We start from the raw sequence: 16378 nt of genomic DNA, 5'->3' as shown, positions 1-16378 counted from the left end.
ACTCTAATGTCCATGACAGTTTTTCAAGTTTTAACTAGCTCTCCATGGGCTAAGGACTGAGGAAAGGTACCATGGTGATTCTGGGACTCTCCTAAACTAAAGGAAGCCTCTAAGCCCCGAGCTGGCTGCACCCCTGGCCTGGAGGTGAGGAGACAGTGATTCCCAGGGAAAGGCAATTCTCCCATCAAGGGGTTTCCTGTTGGTGCCAAACACTGAAGAGAGGTGTGTGTGTATGTGTGTGTTTGTGTGTGTGTGCATGTATGTGCATGCGTGTGTGTGCAATGTGTGTGTGCAACGTGCCTGTGGGTCTGCATGTACATTACTGAGTGAGATTGCCAGTTTCTTTATAGGGCACTGTGTGCCTTTTGAAGACCATTTAAATGAACCCAATACTACCTTACCCAACTCAATAATTATTCATGGATTTGTTAATTATATTTTAAAAAGCACACATCCTTTTGCATGGTTTATCAAACAAAGTAAATCTAAGACAAGCATTTGTGGCATTGGCAATATTATAATTTCAGATCTGCTCTAGAATATATGCAGGGATTGTTTTTGTTTTGTTTTGACTTGTGATCCCTTTTAAAAGGGAAACTTTTAAAAGGAGAGCTACTTTTCATGTCGTTCTTACATTTAATTCCATATTTGTTTTATCCTAAAACCAAATCTATATTGAAATTTTCCCTTTATAGTCTAGGCAAAGTAGTATTATCATCAAATTATAAACAGAATTATAATAAAAGGATTCCATTCTCCATTTGGATGGAAACCATAAACCACTTCAAACCTTGAAACTGAAAGCACATAGTGTATGCTAGAAAAGATGATGCTGAAATCTTCATTTATAAACCCTTTCGTATTTCCTTATGTAGTACTTGACAATTCTTTTATCAGTAAGAGTTTTTTTTTCCCCCTTTTTTATCCTTTTCTTACTGTGACTGAGCAGCATACTTCAAGCAGCGCAGCTATGCACTTATCACAGCTCCAGAAAACAAATCAGATGCGGAGATCTGAGCGAGGTGGGAACGGAGCTGAAGTGTAAAGAGGAACCCAGAAAAAGCTGCCCACATGCTTTTGGGACGTTGTAAGAACTATCAGACGCAGGCAGTGTCTGGCACCTGCAAATGTTCCTGATCAATAGGAGGAAAAGTCGTGCTTCCTTGTTTCAGTGACACATGAAAGAGGGTTCTGATGAGCTGTTAAATAGCAATGGTTATTGGCAGCATCGATATTAGTAGCAACAGGACTATGGTGGTCAGTGCTATCTTGGTGCACTTCACCCGTGCCCTCTGGTACACACCGTGGAGAGTGCCATACATTCTTCTTAATAAACAGCGTCAAGTTTCACCAATAACTCTCAGACTTTCTCAACACTGACCATGATATCCAAACACTGAAAAGTTCCTACTTGCACAATACTAGATCATCTGGTAGTGACGTGAATTACTTAAAAAGTAGGGGAAAATGGGCTCACAATCAATTACTAATTACTTTGAGTGTAACTCAAGACCTCCATTGAATAATACATACATTACTCCAATTGGAGGTGCATAGCTTGTTCAGAGGCATCGGAAATACCTGTTAAATTAGAGGCGGGTGGTACCCTGAGATTTCATCCTTGGCACTTTCTACTGAGAGAAGCAGTCAAACGCTCCAAAAGCGCTTGCCAGCCATTGAGTCAAACTGTACCAACTTTCAAAGATGGAAATGCAGGGCTGCTCTATGTTCCAAGGTCTTTCACACTGGATTGACCTATTAGCTATTTATTTGAACAAATGACAATGTCACAGCAGAAGCCAGGGGACCTGTGTGGCACCTTAGCATTTTCTCTAGCTGCAAAGCCATTGTGGGAAAGTCCCGTAGTAACGTGGGTTGATCGTCCTCCCCGGAGTCGGGTTCTGCAGCTAGCAGTGCCCCAGGCGTGGCGGGCTGCGACACTGACCGTTCTGCTCGCGCTGCACCCCCGCCGCCAGCAGGTCTGGCTCCCCGAGGCTGATGTCGTTGAGCCTGGTCCCCAGGCACTCCATGCACAGGTGCTTGCACCACTCCTCGGCCTCCAGCTCTGGAAAGGGAATAGAGACAGTCAGCAGCGCTCCAGGGCGGGGGGGCAGGTTCCCAAACCCAGGGCTCCAGCAATCCCGAGAATCCGGCAAGCGAAACCATACGCAGCAGGTGAAGGAATTCCTCACCTTCATTTCCTATGCTTGACCTTCCATTTTTTTTTTTTTTTTTTTGCAGGGTGGGGGCGGGGGGTTGGGATTTGAACGCATAACCTTGTGCACGCGAGGCAAGCGCTTTACCAATTGAGCTATATCCTCAGCCCTTGATCTTCCACTTTCAAATTGTTTAAAATTATGATCCTTTACTGTTTTCACAAATAACAGTCTGTGAATGTTTGTTTCCTGTACAGCAGATACTAGATTGCTTTCCCTTTTTTTTTGGAGGGAAATTACTTAGACAAAAAGTTTAACAATAAGATAAAAATATATAAATGAGTAGTTGAAATGAATGCCCAACTAGATTAAGCAAGTGAATGCTTTCCTGGTTGTGATTTAGATTTGTGTGGGCTGAAGATCCCATGTCTGGGTCATTCTGAGTAGTAGCAGATCACGGATCAACTTTTCTTCTGTGAGTCCCAAAACGTGGGTTATTCTTAACTTTAGAAAAAAAAAATGTGGTAGGATGTTAGCAGTATCTTTCCTTTTTGGGAAATTCCAATAATCTAATCTACTGATTAGATCTTTATTCCTTTTACCAGGCTTACCTCCCCACTTCTTTATATTCACAGATTTTTTTCTTTGTTGTAAACACTTAAACATCTTCCATCTACACAGAATCTTGTGGTGTCTAAAGCTTACAGACTTCCATAAAAACAAATGATTCAGACTCTAACTAAGGTTTGTGTGTGTGAGGAGGCCGAGGGTTGGAGTTATTCCTGCATTCTAGGTAAGGTTGTTGGTCAGCACCAGGACATAATTGGAACCAGATTTTCCAGTTACTTTACTAGGTGGAGATTGCAAAAAGGTTTAATATTCTAGGGCAAGTTCCAATATCACTGTACGGAAATTAGATCAGAACTTTCACACTGACACTATTGAGAGAAGTTTCTGACTTTTGCATGTAGTGTAAGTCTGTACTAGAACAGTTTAATATAGATTTCTGTCAAATCTCTTGCTGTCTGTGGATGACATTCCAACCTTTGCCTTGACATTTTAAACTCCCCATGGAGAGTTATCTGTGACAGGTTTCCGGGACTCCACGCATCTGACTACCAACTGCTCTCCTCCAGGGTCAACCTGACAGACCTGGCTTCCTTCCTGAGCTGAGTCACACTGCCTTAGCATCGAAAATAAGTTGGATCAATTCAATGTCAGGACAAGTTTGTCATTTATTTAGTCTTATCAAGACCATGGCAACATACTGTTAGACAATAAAGCAGGGAAAAAAATGCCCCCCCCAGCGCTATTCTAATAAAATTAATACTTCCAACTTTCACTCTAATTACAAGAGGAATCATTCACATTTCCTAACTTTCCCTTCCGGGTGTGAGCCGCAGTCATCCTGAGTTAAGGATCAGGTAGATTTCCAGGAGAGCTTAGTTTCCTTGCTCAGGTGAAGTCAAGGCCTGGGAGAGGCTGCCTGGACATTTCTTCAGGAACCCAAGAGATAATCCTTTCTCACCGCAAGACCACTGATAAAATAACTGTGCACTTGCTGATGCTCATGGGTTCCTCAAAAACAAAAACAAACAAAAATATCTTTTTTTTTTTTAAATAGGGAAGGTACACCAGACTACCTAGAAAAAATTTTATAGAAGAAAAAAAATAACAAATATCAAAAATAATTTTTCTTGGATATTGGAGTTTTAATTTACAAAATTTGTAAGAGTTTTGGAAGCTTTTCTAAAAGCAAACCAAAATCTTACAGGCTATGCTCATTGACATGCTGTGTATCTAGAAATTCCTGGAATTTTCAATAAGGGAGACAATATGATTTTATTTATTCTTTTTAATTCTTAATGTTTTGAAGTTTTCTCAGGACTCTACTATTAAATTTCTTAATTAAAATCACATGCAATCAATATCTCATTTATATTATTTTACCTTGTTGTATTTTCAGTTCTTCATGAATGGTGATGGGAATATCTAATATGCTATTTGGGGTAAAAATAAGAATGCTAAATATGCCAAGCACCTCAGAGCCAGTGTTCCCTGTAAGTGGTGAATCATGCCCAAAGGTTTGAGAATTATGACTCAATCCTTCCCTATCCACTCCTTTGTCCTAGAATTTAATCAGAGAAAGGAAGTCATCATATAGTAAAGGGCTTCTATGAAACTGAGCTGACTCTTTCAAGTACAAGTAAATGCTAAATGCAGTTTCTCTAAGGACAGGACATCAGAGAAATCCCCACTGCAGCGGTGAGAGACACCTGTGGGCGCCCTGGCAGGTAGGGGTGTCTCTGCGGCCTGTCTCAGCAATCTCAGTGCTTCAGCACGTGAGCAGTGTAGCAGCACACAAGAACAGGAAGACCCAGAGTAGTGAAGATAAATGGAGTAGAGGCGCCTCAGAGACTGAGCTGTAAACTGCTTTAGAGAGAGTAAGAGCAAGGGGAAGAGACACCTCCCTGCATTTCAGTCGTCATCAGGTTCCTTTAAAAACATAAACAGTTGTGAACTCAGTACACGTCAGGCACTGTGTTTGGAACTGGAAGATCATCACTTCTGCTCTCGGTTATCATAGACTCTAGTGGGCCGGGCAGCTGAGCTTGGTATGCGGTGCTCCAGAAGCTGCTAGCCTCGCCAGGTGCCAAGAGCAACCGTGGCCAAGGCTAGGCGGGGTGGGAGGTATCAGACCAGGGGCTCGCAGGTCAGCAGCCAGAAGACAGGTGTGTGTGAAAGTGAATGTGTGTGAGTGTGTGTGAGTGTATGAGTTTGTATGTGTGGGTGAGTGTGTGTGGGCGTGCGTCCATGGGTTTGTGTGTGTGCATCTGCGTGTGGAAGATGGCTGGGCAGAGATGGGTGCATCTGCAGGGCAGAGAGTGGCATTTCCAGCAGCTGCATTCACCTGGGAAAACGGGAGACACAGGACTGTCTGTTCTTCGCAGGATGTTATTGTTTGGTTCAATTATATCAGCCCTAAGCCTTCATCTCAAAAGTGCTAACCTTTGCTGTGTGAAGACTGGATCTAACAGTGTTGCTGTAGAAAAGTCGAATTAGTTTGGTTATTGTACAAGACTTTGGTTTCTTTAATCTGTTTTTTGATAGTCACCTTTCACGAAATTACAGCTATGCTTTTTATTTGCTGTCTATTGAAGTCTTCTAATCTTTTCTTGCATGTTAATTCGTTTTGTCCTATCACTATTTAACTAGCATTTTTCTCTCAATTATCTTTCTTCTTTCACATCTAAATGCACGTATATATGTGTATATATATTTATATTTATTTTACATTGCTGGAAATTAAACCCAGTGCCTTTTGTATGTTAGGCAAGTGCTGTATTACTGAGCTCCACTCCCAGCCCCTAAATATTTTTTTTTAACAGAGCTGAGATTATATGCGAATACAAGTCTTGTCTTTTGTCATGGTTCACCTTTCAAACCTCTTAGTCTACACATGGTGTATAAATAATTTAATTTTCTTTATGGTGGAATAAAGACATTGAAATATTCTATTAAGTTTGTATCCTTTTCATTACAGAAATGCTTTTTTTTGTTTTGTTTTTAAGCAAGATGCCTGCCTTTTCCAATAGCCTGTGGCTAGGTTCAAATTCTTAATTATTGACAACATAAACCCAAATAATGTTTTCTTTACAATTAGGATTAAATGGATAAATTTGATAATTTTCAAAAACAATGAAAAGATGTTTGGAGAAGAAAAATGAAATCAAATAGTGAAATACGTAGTGAATGGACTTATCGATTAGAGGCCAAAGATGATCAGGGACAGTGCAAACCAGAAATACTATAGTCCAACAGGGCCTCCTCTCTGAGCTTCAGTTTCTTTCCATCTCCCCCGGAGGATGCTGGGGTGGTATGCCTGCATCCACTTCAGTGAGAAAGCAGTCTTTACAAAGAAGGCCCTTAATAAATGCCTACCAACTAAATGATTAGAATCATCAAACTTTATTCCTTTCACTATATTTGGACCTTAGGATAACAACATTAAAGTTAAATTATCTAAAATGAGCTATATTTGGAAATAAAATGAAAAAAATTTCATCACATATACAGAAAATGTGCTACAGGCCAAAATCACATATCAGAATGAAAAGACCCCTGCGCAATTTTGTGCTTTTTCTAAGATGCAGCCGGACTAGATTTGTGTGGGAATAACAAATCATCACATGCAGTCCTCCCTGGATTTAGCTTTTATTGGTAATCTCAGGGAAGCATAGGTAAAATACTCTTGCTTTGTTTTCTGCATAAACAGTAATTCTTAACTATATCTAATTCTTATTGTCTGTGCAGATTTTCTTCGATTTAGTGATAAAGATTGCTTTACTGCTTATTAAAGTATTAAATACATGCTTTGCTGCAAAGTAAAGCAACACCACTCCCCACAGACTGTGGCTCAGAGAATATGCAGCTTTCTCTTATAGCCATGCAGTGTTTGTAGTGCTGTTCAAACAGGACCCCTGGTGAAGCTCTCCTTCCTGAAAGCTGCAGCTCCGCGCCACTTCTCTTTTTCTATAGCGGGATGATAGGAAGCATGCTGACACCTAAACTCTTGCTTCAACTGACACAAAGGGAAGTATCTCTGTTTATCCCACAGGAAAGAGTTTTTACCTTTGAGGTCAGATTTGTAGGACTGATCCGTTGAGAGATGGGGCAGTGATTTTTTTTTGTTGTTGTTGTTTGTTTGTTTGTTTTTGCTAAGAAGGAAGTGTCTTTATTTTCCTTCTGTGGCATGCTCCTCATTTACTCTCTTATATAAAACTCACTCACACCTAGTAGTCCTCCTTTAAAATTTGGTTTAAATCTGACCTTTTTTAGTTCCTCAGACCCAGGTTTGAATGTGACAATGTTTCTCTGAATTTCATATTTTTCTATAGTCCTTGTACATCACTGGGTTATTTTATGCCTTTCCCAATTAGTATGCTTCAAGAAATTGGAGTGTAGGAGGCCTATTTGATGTGGTCCTTAAGTGCCTAGCATAGTGCCTGAATATGGAAACTAATAAATAAACATGGAACAAGTCTGTAAATGGGATTTGCAGTGACTTCCCCCAAATTGGAGACACATTCTAGAACCTAATGCAGATGACCTGGGGAGTAGTCTCTTCTTGTAAGCTTTGTGGTCTGTGTCCATCTGCATTTGTATGGGCTTATGACTTTGGGCATTCACCTCTGGGTTATCTAGATAAGAGAGATCTTCAGTTAGCAGGAAAGAGGACACCACAAGACAGGTTCTCCACCGAACTGCAGTGATGCCCAGGTTCTATTTTTATTTATCTTTTTCTTTTAATCACTTCATTAGGTATATTGTGTCAACATGGAATTCTCGTACATAGCCTCTTTGATTTTATATGTAATACACAGTAGATCAGATTTTTATTTTTCATATAGATAAAGCCATGGAATCTTAGAAAAAGTAAAATTGGAGCCAATGAAATGAGTAACCAACTAAAAGTATTCCATCTTTTATGAAGATAATGGTAGCTTATTTTCTTTGATTTAACAATAGGTTGATATGTCAAATTTCTGGAATCAATACAGAAAACCTTATTCTGCTCTTTTCCTCCTGTTGTGAATTGGAGGAGTGAGGTTCAGTTTCCAGATATGACCAAATGGAAAATTGCTCCTGCTTGTCTTGCAGAGTAACAAACGACAAATAGCAGCAATTGACAGAACAATCAAATGTGCTGTTCTTCTGCCTGACAAGAATTCATTGCAAAATGCTTTAATACGGAGGTTAGTAAATGTCACAAGAGTTTAAAACAATTTAGAGGAAATAAGAAAGAAGAGAAATTAGCACAGGCAAGTGGTCTGAAAGTGAAGCTGTACTGTGCATGCGTGTGCATGCTGTGGAGGTGAGAATGGATGTCCCTCACAACAAAGCAAGGCCCGAAAGGATTCTTTGCAGCAGCTTGGAAACTCGCCTCACCAGGAGGTGGATTTCTGTGCAGGAGGATCCTCATGGAGGCGGAATACTTTCCACTCTTAAGAACACTGGACGCTGAAGCCTGGGTTTGCACAGGAACACAGGGATCAAACAGGGACCTTCCTGAAGAAGAAGCGCTGTGAGGAGCTTTGGTCTCAGTCCCCTGCCATCAGGGCTCAGATAGCAATGCTGTTCTGTGCAACTGTCCCCAGGCGCTTGGGAGGGGGGAGGGAAGCAAGGAGGAAAGCCAGCTGTTGGAATATGGACACGGTCATTAAAACCACTGTCTAAAATCGTACAGAGCTCTTACAGCGTCTCTCTCTATATATATAACCAGAGCCATTCCAAAGATATTGTGGTGGCAGCTCATGTTGAGTATGGAACTGAATTTGGCAAACAACACCAAAGAGTCTGAGGTACATTCATCCCCGGAGCCTAGGGAAAGAATAGGGTGCAGACTTTCAAAAGTGGACACCTCGACTTTCGACTTTTGATGAGAGTGACATTGACTTTTAGGCCTCTTAGAACTGCAAGATTATGAATTCATGTTGCTGTAAGCAGTTGTGCACGGTAATTTGTTACATTAGCGATAACAACCAAAACAAACACAAAAGTCAGATATTCTATTCCTTTCTCCCAGCAAGTCATTTTAACAGGATGAAAAAAATAGGAAGTGGGGTGTGAGCAGACCTGCTGGAAGTTTAGGAAAGAGAAGCATTAGGAATTTCCGATTACCAACATTGAAGGGGCACAATCTCAAGACACGAGAGCTGAACTGCAGAAGGGAGTGAGGAGGCATGTTGGCAAAGGGCCCCAGGGAGCTGGAGCAGCCTCCAGGAGAGCAGAGCCTCCTGACACCTGGAAACCTCCCGGGAAGTGCAGTGCAGCGCAGGGTCAGCAGGGGCTCTCACAGGGCATGAAGGGCGACTGGAAAGGGCGTGCGGGATTAGAGGGGCTGAGGGAACATGAAAGCAGCAAGGAAGAAGGAAGGAAACACCTTCGGCAGGCAGTGTGGGCAGTGTGGTGGTGGCGGGGAACAGAAGAGAAAGGAGAAGGCGTGGGTCCTGGAAGACAACAGGTCCTGGAAGACAACAGGTCCTGGAAGACAACAGGTCCTGGAAGACAACAGGGTGCAAGAGCACAGAAGACCTCCAGATCCTCCATCTCCAGAGCAAACCACCCCTCCACACTCCCTGGGCCTCCCTAAACCCAAAGAATAGGGTGTGTTAAACTTGGACTCTCAGGAAACAGCTCCCTGCTTCAAAAATCAGCAAAGAAAATAAAAGCCATAGAGAACAACTGAAGAAATTCAAGGGGAGCACATTCAAATGAATTGAAATAAACTCAGAAAAATGGCAACCACCTCACCTCATTCCACCTGAAACAGAGGAAAATCATGAGTATCCTCCAAAAACAATTGCAGAGATTCAGACAAGGGTTTGAAGATGCAAAATACCAAGTTAAGTAAAAAAATTTACAACTAAGACTGAAAATGAAGTTAAAAATTAGGAGAAATTTACAGAGCAGAATGAATGTAGGAAAGAAGTCGAAGAAAAATTATCAAGTGCCTTTGAGAGAACAGGCTCAACTGAATATTTCTCAAGAGGCATTAACAAAGCAAGAAAATAAAGTTGTTATTAAAAAAGAAGTGAGAACGGTCAAGTGGAAGTAATGGAAATGAATGTCAGGCAGAGGATGATGGTGGCTTGGACCAAGTGGCCACTGCTGATGAGAGCCCTGGAGACTGAGGATGTGCTTGGAAAGTCAGCAGGATTTGCAAGTGAGTGTAAGAGAAAGAGAGAAATTAAAGATGATAGAAAAAGTTGTTTGCATTTTTTTTTTGTGTGTGTTGTTGTTGTTTGGTCTTCTTCTTCTTCTTCTTCTTCTTCTTCTTCTTCTTCTTCTTCTATCTTCTTCTTGCCTATACAACTGGAGGAATGACTATGTCATTTAGCAAGGGGATGTGGCTGATTTGGAAGACTGAGAGTTCTCTTTTGAAATAAGTTTTAGATGCTTCTTAGTTGCTGAAATGGATAGACGAGGATGTGTGAGCTCGATGCTCAGTACAGAAGTTCAGATTGGATTTGTAAGTTTGGGAGTCAAGTGTACAGATTCCATTTAAAGCCACGTAACCAAATGAGATCACGAAGCAGTTTGACTTGGTAGTTAGAAGGATGTTTAAGAACTAGAACCTGGGACACACCCACAATTTAGAGATCAGGGATATAAACAGGGAAGGCAGCACAGATAGAATAGCCCTTCGAGCAAGAAGAAACCAACATCCGAAATAAGCTGGGAGCAAAGACAAACAAAAAAAGATTCAGGGAGCAGAGAGTGATCAACTGCTTTAAATGCTAGCAAAGCTCAACTAAAATGAGCTCCCCAGACGATAAGATTTTCCAACATGGAAAGCAGTAGTTACCTTATAAGGAAAGTGTTTACTAGACTGGTGGAAACAAAAGGCTGAAAAGGTGCAAGAGAAATCAGAAAGAGGAGGCACAGAAACAGGAGCTGGTGAATGGAGGTAAACATCAACGCTCAGCCCAGATAATGCTCTTGAAAGGAAGAAGGGAGCTGCCTGGCACAACAGCTGGAGGGGAAGTGAGACCAGGAGTTTTGTTTGATAATTTTGCTTGAACACGAGGTTCAGGGCATGATGTGAGGGTGCCGAGAATATTTCAGGGTGTGGGGAGGAGTCAGTAGCAACGTGCACAGAGCCCCTAGGAGATTCCATTCTGGAGACCAGAGACGGCCAAGGAGCATGATCTTCTTGTTGTAACTGACAAGGATAGAAATAAAGAGTGCACTGAAATCAGTCCTGACGGCCTTATGCTGATAATAAGGGGACACAGAGAGAGTTGCAGGTAGGGAGAGATGCGGGGGGGGGGGGGTCTTCTTGGGAATACACAGGCCTCCTGGTGGCTCCCTTGGATGGAGGTGGAGCCTACAGGTAGGCAGGCTCCCCCAGGCCATGGAGGTGTTTCCTCATTCCAGCAGAAAGGGGCCTCTCTCATGCTGAGGTCACTGACAGTCTCTGCAGCCTGCAGGTGGATCTCCTCCCCTTGGCTTTTGTGGAAGAAGACTGAGCAGGCAGCTGTTTCTTAATCAGACTTCTAAATCTTGGGGCCATCTTTGACTTCTGTCCTCTAACTCATTCCATACCTTCCATCTCCTACCATCCAATACAGTCAGTACATTTTGTTGAGTTCTACTATGTGCAAAACACCTGCAATATGGTAACCTAACCGCAGATTACAAAATGGTGCTTGCCTTAGTCTGGATTCCTGACGTTGCTGTTCTGCAGAGCCACAGGATTAGGGTAAGCACTGACATTTAGGGATTTTTTTCTGTAGCTATATGCCCAATATTTCTTGTTTAGTTAAAAAAAAAGATGAAATAAAAACAAACAAGTGAGGTGATGCTAACACACAAAAAACTTAAAATACATATCCTTCTCTTGGCGATCCCTCAGCAAGGGATTAGAACTGTAAGTAGATTCTGGAAAGATGCTCATCCATATTATGCAACAGTGAAATGTCTGGATAAAATGTCACCTGTGATAACTTGGGAAATGCTTATAAAATAATACCAGGAAAAGGAGTTGGAAAATAGAATTCCATCGCATTAGCAACTTGTGTTAGGTGCCATGGGCTGTACTGGTCAAGGTATTAAGAAAAAGAATTGGTCAGTTTGCAATAGATTAAAGGAAATAGAGAAGATCTAAACACCTGGAGCCTCTCCAAGTTGTGAAAGGCAAAGCTCCAGCTCAGTGACAGCATGAAAAAGACAAGCCATTGAGCTCTTCTGACGGACCTCTGAAAGGCTGAAAGCATCCCAGAGTGAGCTCCCCTTGTATGTGATGACCAATGTCTCTGTTCAATTGGAAAAATAACTCAGGAAGAAGAGACCAAGGTTAGAGGCCTGACAGGTCCACAGAAGGAGGCCAAGAATCCAAGAGAAGGATGGCCACACTCCCCTGTTCACCTCAGAGGTCAAAACAGGTGTAGAAAGGAGCTTCCTGAGAGTGAACTCATGGGTGTCACAGGGGAGTGCAAAGGTGGCACCTTTACTACTGGTTTGTGACAGACCCCATTTCACATAGTGGGGGCCTCACAGCAGGTTTATCTTGTCTCATCCCACTGGTACTATGTGTGTGGATCATTGGTTTCTAGATCAAGAAGAGCCACATCTGGACTTGCTGTAGGGACAGTCACGTATGGCCCAGAGTCTGCATGTGGGGACTGGGTGAACCACTGTATTTATGTCTTTGGGAAGGAGTAAATGGATTGTGCTTTTAGCAAAAATCTGAATGGGCCTTTGGTGGCCAAGATAAGGATGGTGTGATCCTTTGTACAGATGATGCACTGGATCCTCGCTGCTTTTCTTAGGCACCTGATGATGCGGCATTTTCTCCTCTTGGGGGCAGGTGTCTGGCACATTGAATACAGTCAGTGAATATTTGTTGAGTGAATGAAAGATTGACAAACTATTTTCTGTATGTGTTCCCTTTAAATACATAGTTTGAGAAACTCCAAGTGCCTAAGGGGTGAGAATTCCCCACAGTGGCACCTGAGACGAATGTGATGAGTGTTTGTTCAGTCCTCAGAAGAACACCATGGCACATTGTGGAATTCTTACATTTTAGTCTTATATCTATAAAACAGGAAAGCTCAAATGCTGAAATATGAATAGTTAATGAGGAACATAGAATTATAATTAATCTGATAATTTGCTTCAACGTGGTCAAGATTTACATCTTCTATTTATGTGATCATAAATATATAACTCATAAAGATGGCTTTTCAAAATCCAGTGTCAACATGAGAACATGTAATAAATATTATGTCCTGATTAATTTTCCATTCATTGGGCATGAAGAGGACATATATTTATAGTAAAAGACTTATGATAGGTCTGAAAAATTATTTCTTGGTAGTGATTTAAAAATAAGATACAGAAATTATAAAAACAAGTCCACTATTTTAAGTTAAAAACTTTAAGAATATCATATATTAGATCCTGAAATTAATTTGTATGAATTTTTGATGCATTAACAAATTTTGAATTTTGATACTGCACATTACATTTGTGACCAGATCCAAACATCACATATTACTTAAAAATTTGTGTGTTGCCCAATCACCCTTTAAACTAGGGGATTAAGAATTGTATTAAGTGCATTTTCAGATATTAAGTATCGGAAAAATGTAATTAAAGTAAACTTTGTAATACATCATAATGGGATTTTGTTTTTCCCTCTTGAGTTTGGAAGCAACCTCCTGAAAATATGCTCAGATTCTACCAACTTTCTAAAGACAGGCACCGGCTGGACGTTGTGTGTAAACAGGGCACTGAGGTCAGGCTACTGGCCTTGGGGACTGCAGTTCCTTCTCATGTGCGCACTGAAGTCAAGAATGATAATTAGAGGCCATGATCTTGGTGGGGACTTGGCAGACAGGAGGAAAGCCAGGGCTTCCTGCCCTGTGGTTCTGAAAGAGAACACAGCTCCCCTTCATCCTGCCAGCGGAGGGAGGGGTGTACATGTGGGTGAGCTGGAGGAGAGAGAAAACCAAATGGGGACTGTCTGCAAGAAGAAGAGATGCTACTGTCACTATGGTGCTGGGTTCTGCCAATGCAGTGACTTGCTGTTGTGCTCAGTCGTGGGCTGGATGATGGGGACAGCAGAACTGGAAAGAGGCCAAAAGGTGGCATCCGCAGAGCTGCGTCCTCACACGAGGACTGTGAAGAGCAAAGGACTCAGTGCCCAGTGGATGCTGCTGGACCCGGGAGAGCTGCGTGGTGGGCAAGATGGCAAGGAGACCCGCAGCAGAGAGCGCTGGACTGACTCAGGGCGTGCGCTGGGTGGCTGTCGGTGGGTCGGTGGAAGCACTTCTCACTCCTACCAGGCCCCGTGCCGGATGAGGCCCTCTACCTGGCTTCCCAGAGAGCTCACAAGCCTGACGGAAGAGAACCTGCCACCCGGAGACCACGGCCAGCTGGAGCGTGGCAAGCAGCCAGCCAGGAGCTGTGGGGCCATTTCTCCACAGCTTTCCCAAGACTCGGCAGGCCAGAGACAAGGGGTGTGACCCAGGCGCCATGGTAGGAAGATTGCGCGCTGCCTCCCAGCCCTGGGCCCCCAGCCCAAGCGAAGGAGAGCAGAAGAGCTACAAAGTGGAACACAGCACCACGTTTGACAGGTTTGGATTTTAAAACCAGAACGTGAACAGGAAGCATGATCAGCTAAGCAGGAAAGGGCAGTCAGCGGGCGCTCAGCTTAAGGCAGGCATGGAGAGAGCACCAGAACAGTAAAGCCTACCCTCACCTGTTCAGCTTCCGCACTCTTTGGTCACATTCTGAATAAAGAATCCTTGCTTAAAATGTTTCCTTAAAATATGCTATACAGATAGTATTCAATTGTTATGTATCTTTAAATTACAAAGAGATTTAAGAAAGTATACATAAGAATAAAAGGGCTTTCCCAGACCAAAATGGTCTGGGAATTATTGTCCCATCCTAAGGTATTATTTTATTAAAATCTCTACTACAGTTAACACAAAACTTAGTGCTATTCCTGAGGTTAATTGGAAGTAACATTCTCCAATTCTTAGAACTTTGCTTCTCCTGAATTTCATAGTTAAATTTTTTTTCCAACTAGCTTTGCCCCATAATATGTTTGGGCCAATGTCATCAATCAGCAGCCATTTAATTACTATCTTTTTTGGGACCTGTCTTCATATTCCAGGAGGATTTTAGCTGAAGGGATTTTGGGTTCTCTGCTGACTTGTAATTTGTAATTTCCTTTGGAAACTCTTAAAATAAACCTATAGAAGTCATGATCCTGGAGCAAAGCAGAATTGCAGGTCAGAGTTCCTGCAACATTGCTTCAGAGTGTGGTATCATTTAGGGATTCTGGGATCAAAGGGATGGGTCAGATCCATTCCAGTTGCTAAGTGTATCCCCAAGGTTGACACATTGTCCAGCTGACTCTGCCTGAAGCAGTGACCTTTCACTTCCTTTGCTTTGTTAACAGATGCACCATCTTTCATGGGACTGGGGAATCAAAACACCCTTCCAAGGATATGGCATGAAATAATTTCTGAATGACTTAGATATGGTTCAGGGAAATTATCCTTTGGTTTTCCTCACTGGCTTTGTAGCTAACATGAATAAATGTCACCTTGAAGGCTGCATGCATCCCATTGACATTGGACAAATCCATCCATTTATCCACAGTAAGTACTTCTTTGAAAGTACCTCTTTGAACTTGGCTAAAGATGAGCTTTATAGCAGGAAGCTTAGGATGACTAAACATCATTACAGAGTTGGCAACGGAACAGAAAATTAATCTTCAAATCATTACCATTTAGCTTATTTATAGATGATCTTTTTTCTAAAGTACAGATTTTCAAACTGACTATAAAATCTCATTGGAAATCTATTACTGCGCACTCATGCAGATTTGGTTGGTTGTTAAAATGGGTCAATGTAAAACCGTGTTCAAAACAGTTTATTTCATTCAGAGGCAATATCCATTTAACAAAAAAATTCTTAAGATAAAAAAACCACAGTAAACAGAAGGGAAAGAACCAAGAATTTGGAGCAGATTCTGTTAAACTACTGAGAATATAGTTAGAGTAGGAGAAAATCCTTTTCAAAAAAAGCGCTCTTTACCAACAATTGTGGTAAAGAGAATATAAACTGTAGCAGGCTCGAGTCTTCTCAAACTGTCTCAGTAACTGTCCACCCTGAATGGAGTGTGAAAGTCTAGACTGAATTATAGAAGAAACGGGAGAAGAGAGAAGGAAGAGAATAAAGAGCTAACTCCTGGAAGTCTGAATCAAAGGGTGGACAGAGAGATTATGCTTTGGGTTTAGGTAGAAGAATCAAGATGGAAAACAGGTTGGCTAAGCCTAGAAGAACAGTTTCTCAGGGTGTGCGGTTCTTCTCAGGTCTCTGATCAACAGACAAGTGAGAATATGTCTGCAATGTGTATTTAAGGAACTGTTCATGTTGCATATTTTATGCAAAATTTCTATTTTTTCCTTTGTATTGCATCTGATATATTCAGCTATAAAATTTAATTCAATAAACTAAAGTTATATTTTAATATAAAATTATCTTAGGGAAACCAAAAGTGATGAGATAATCATGAATCAAGCTACATTTTGATAGTCTCCAATAAGAATGATCTAAAACGTAAAACAAGTATTCCAACCATTATTTCAGTGAGTGGATATAAAGGAATCTTGAATTGTTATCTGAGTGGGAGGCAAAGG

The 16378-nt window shown here is 41.6% G+C and overlaps 1 protein-coding gene across 1 annotated transcript in view; it reads right to left on the bottom strand.

Annotated features, from left to right (window-relative positions):
* The window catches only part of Dok6 (docking protein 6), a 428272-nt gene that overhangs the window by 168351 nt on the left and 243543 nt on the right, over positions 1-16378 (bottom strand). Inside the window, exon 4 of the mRNA XM_047526969.1 lies at positions 1946-2065. Coding sequence (XP_047382925.1) covers positions 1946-2065 — 120 coding nt within the window. The remainder of the gene's footprint in view (positions 1-1945; positions 2066-16378) is intronic.

The sequence above is a fragment of the Sciurus carolinensis genome, chromosome 15, assembly GCF_902686445.1.
Source record: "Sciurus carolinensis chromosome 15, mSciCar1.2, whole genome shotgun sequence".
NCBI lineage: Eukaryota > Metazoa > Chordata > Mammalia > Rodentia > Sciuridae > Sciurus > Sciurus carolinensis.
Note: the sequence above shows the minus strand (reverse complement) of the source record. Positions and strands in the feature narration are given on the sequence as shown.